This window comes from Protobothrops mucrosquamatus, unplaced genomic scaffold (assembly GCF_001527695.2).
Source record: "Protobothrops mucrosquamatus isolate PMUCROS unplaced genomic scaffold, P.Mucros_1.0 scaffold2331, whole genome shotgun sequence".
Classification (NCBI taxonomy): Eukaryota; Metazoa; Chordata; class Lepidosauria; order Squamata; family Viperidae; genus Protobothrops; species Protobothrops mucrosquamatus.
In genome coordinates, this window is record NW_015388414.1 from 53,182 (window position 1) to 55,561 (window position 2,380).

At 41.9% G+C, this 2,380-nt stretch overlaps 1 protein-coding gene across 1 annotated transcript in view; it reads left to right on the plus strand.

The window, feature by feature from the left end:
* The window catches only part of MIIP (migration and invasion inhibitory protein), a 12,225-nt gene that overhangs the window by 4,260 nt on the left and 5,585 nt on the right, over positions 1–2,380 (plus strand). The window contains exon 3 of the mRNA XM_029285840.1: positions 929–1,025. Within this exon, the coding sequence (XP_029141673.1) occupies positions 929–1,025 (97 nt within the window). The remainder of the gene's footprint in view (positions 1–928; positions 1,026–2,380) is intronic.

Here is a 2,380-nt window from a genome sequence, read left to right on the forward strand (position 1 = left end):
CTCAACTTGAATAATTTAGAAGCTTTTTTGTCCGTAACTGCCGCATGCCACCTCTCGGGGTTCCATACCCCGTCCTCGAGGTGGGCCCCCGAGATGTTCCTGGGCCAGGCCTGCGCGAGGGGTGAGTCGCGCAGGGCCAGCAGGGCCGTCTTCGTGTACATAGTCCAAAAGGGAGTCCGTGGCATAGAGGAGGGGATGGGGTTTGATCCCCTTAGGTCTTTCAAACATAAGGCCAAACGGAGAAACCAGCCAGGCTGATCAGTGAGTCAGCCGGTCGTTAAGCGAATCTGGCTTCTCCCATTGACTTTGCTGGTCAGAAGGTGGCAAAAGGGGACCCCGAGACGCTGCGATCGTCATAAATAGGAACCGGTTGCCAAGCTTCTGAATTTGGATCACGTGATCGTGGGGGAATGCTGCATAGGTCGTAACTGTGAAAAACGGTCATAAGTCATTTTTCTCAGTGCCGTTGTGACTTTGAACAGTCACTAAATGAACTGTGATAAATTGAGGATTACCCATAATCCTCTTTCTCCCTCATTCCCTCTTTTCCTATGGCCAAGAAAGGGGACATTAGCCAAAGCTCCCCGTACTTTGGGGAAACAGAAATCCTGTTTTGTTTCTTCATTTTCTATTCAAGACAGCAAAATGTTTTACCCGCAGAGGTGGGCAGCTCCCAGTTCTGCCCCTTCTGCGCCAGAGAATTTCTTCCTGGGGATTTCCCCCAAAATCATTTTTTAAAAAAGCAGTGTAGTAATCTAACTTTGCTGCAATCCGTTGTTTTGCCTTTTGGTTTATCATCTCTTGCGGTGGCGTATTTTTGCTCAATTTTGCTTTGCTTTAATTTAGAAACGGGTGGTTTCAGATTTTTTTTTTATACCTTCACCTGCTCCTTTTAGATGTTCTGATGTTGTGGGGGTATATTTTGCAGAGTCAGCTTCCCGAGAGCTACCTTCCTCCCCACATATAAACACAAAATCCATCGACGGAAAAGCTACGAAATGGAGGACAATTTGGCCCTGCCCTCGGTGAGTCTCGAGGGAGGAAGAGTGCGACGGGACAGAAAGGGAAAGTCAGAATTGTGCTGGGGGGGGGAATAAAAATGAGAACAATTCCAGCATCTCTTGTAAAACCTAGAATTCAAGGTTAGCATTAAATACTAGATAGATAGATAGATAGATAGATAGATAGATAGATAGATAGATAGATAGATAGATAGATAGATAGATAGATAGATGATAGATGGATGGATGGATGGATGGATGGATGGATGGATGGATGGATGGAAGGTAGGTAGGTAGGTAGGTAGGTAGGTAGGTAGATAGATAGATAGATAGATAGATAGATAGATAGATAGATAGATAGATAGACAGATAGATAGATAGATGAGAGAGAGAGAGAGAGAGAGAGAGATGGATGGATATGGATATGGATATGGATGGGTAGATGTGGATGGATAGACAGACACAGACAGACAGATAGATAGATGGATAGGGATGGATAGATATGGATAGATAGATGGATAGGTAGGTAGGTAGGTAGGTAGGTGGATGGATGGATGGATGGATGGATGGATGGATGGATGGATAGATATGGATGGATGGAGAGAGAGATGGATAGATAGATATGGATGGATGGAGAGAGAGAGATGGATAGATAGATATGGATGGATAGATATGGATGGAGGGACAGACAGACAGATATAAATAGATAGATAGACAAATAGATAGACAAATAGATAATTATAGATAGATAGACAGACAGACATTAAAAACAGTGTTTACCTGGAAGGCCCTGCCTTTCCAAAAGAAAAGATGAGACAGGAAAAAAAGCAGTATCTAAACTCTCATTGTGTATAAGACGCTGCTCCTGTTTCAAAAGCAAATCAATGGGGGGAAAAATACCTTTGACTTAAGTAAACACTTAAGGCCGCTTCGTACTTTGGATTTGGCTGTAAAAGTTGAGGACTGCCCTGCAATCTTGGAAAAGGAACTTTGGCAGTTTCAAGCACTATTTTTTTCCCCCTTCAGTGGAATTTGAGTGCTTGTAAATAAATTTACAGGGCTAGCAAACAAAGACAGCCTGCCTAGTATATTGGCTTAAACCTGGGGACTCTTGCTGTAAGTTAGTAGCGAGGGACATCAGGCTGGGGTGGCTTTTAAAAAGGGGGTATATATAAGAGAGATAATAATAATAATCTTTATTGATTAGCCCTTGGGCCATATCAAAGTGCAAAGTTCCAATAACAAATCATTACCAAAGTCTAATAAAAGCAATTTAAAATAAAATTTGATAAAATACAGTTTAAAATGGAACTAGAATAATATATGACTTAAGATGAAATTGGAGTAAAATACAGTCTAAAATGAAGTTAAAATAGAGT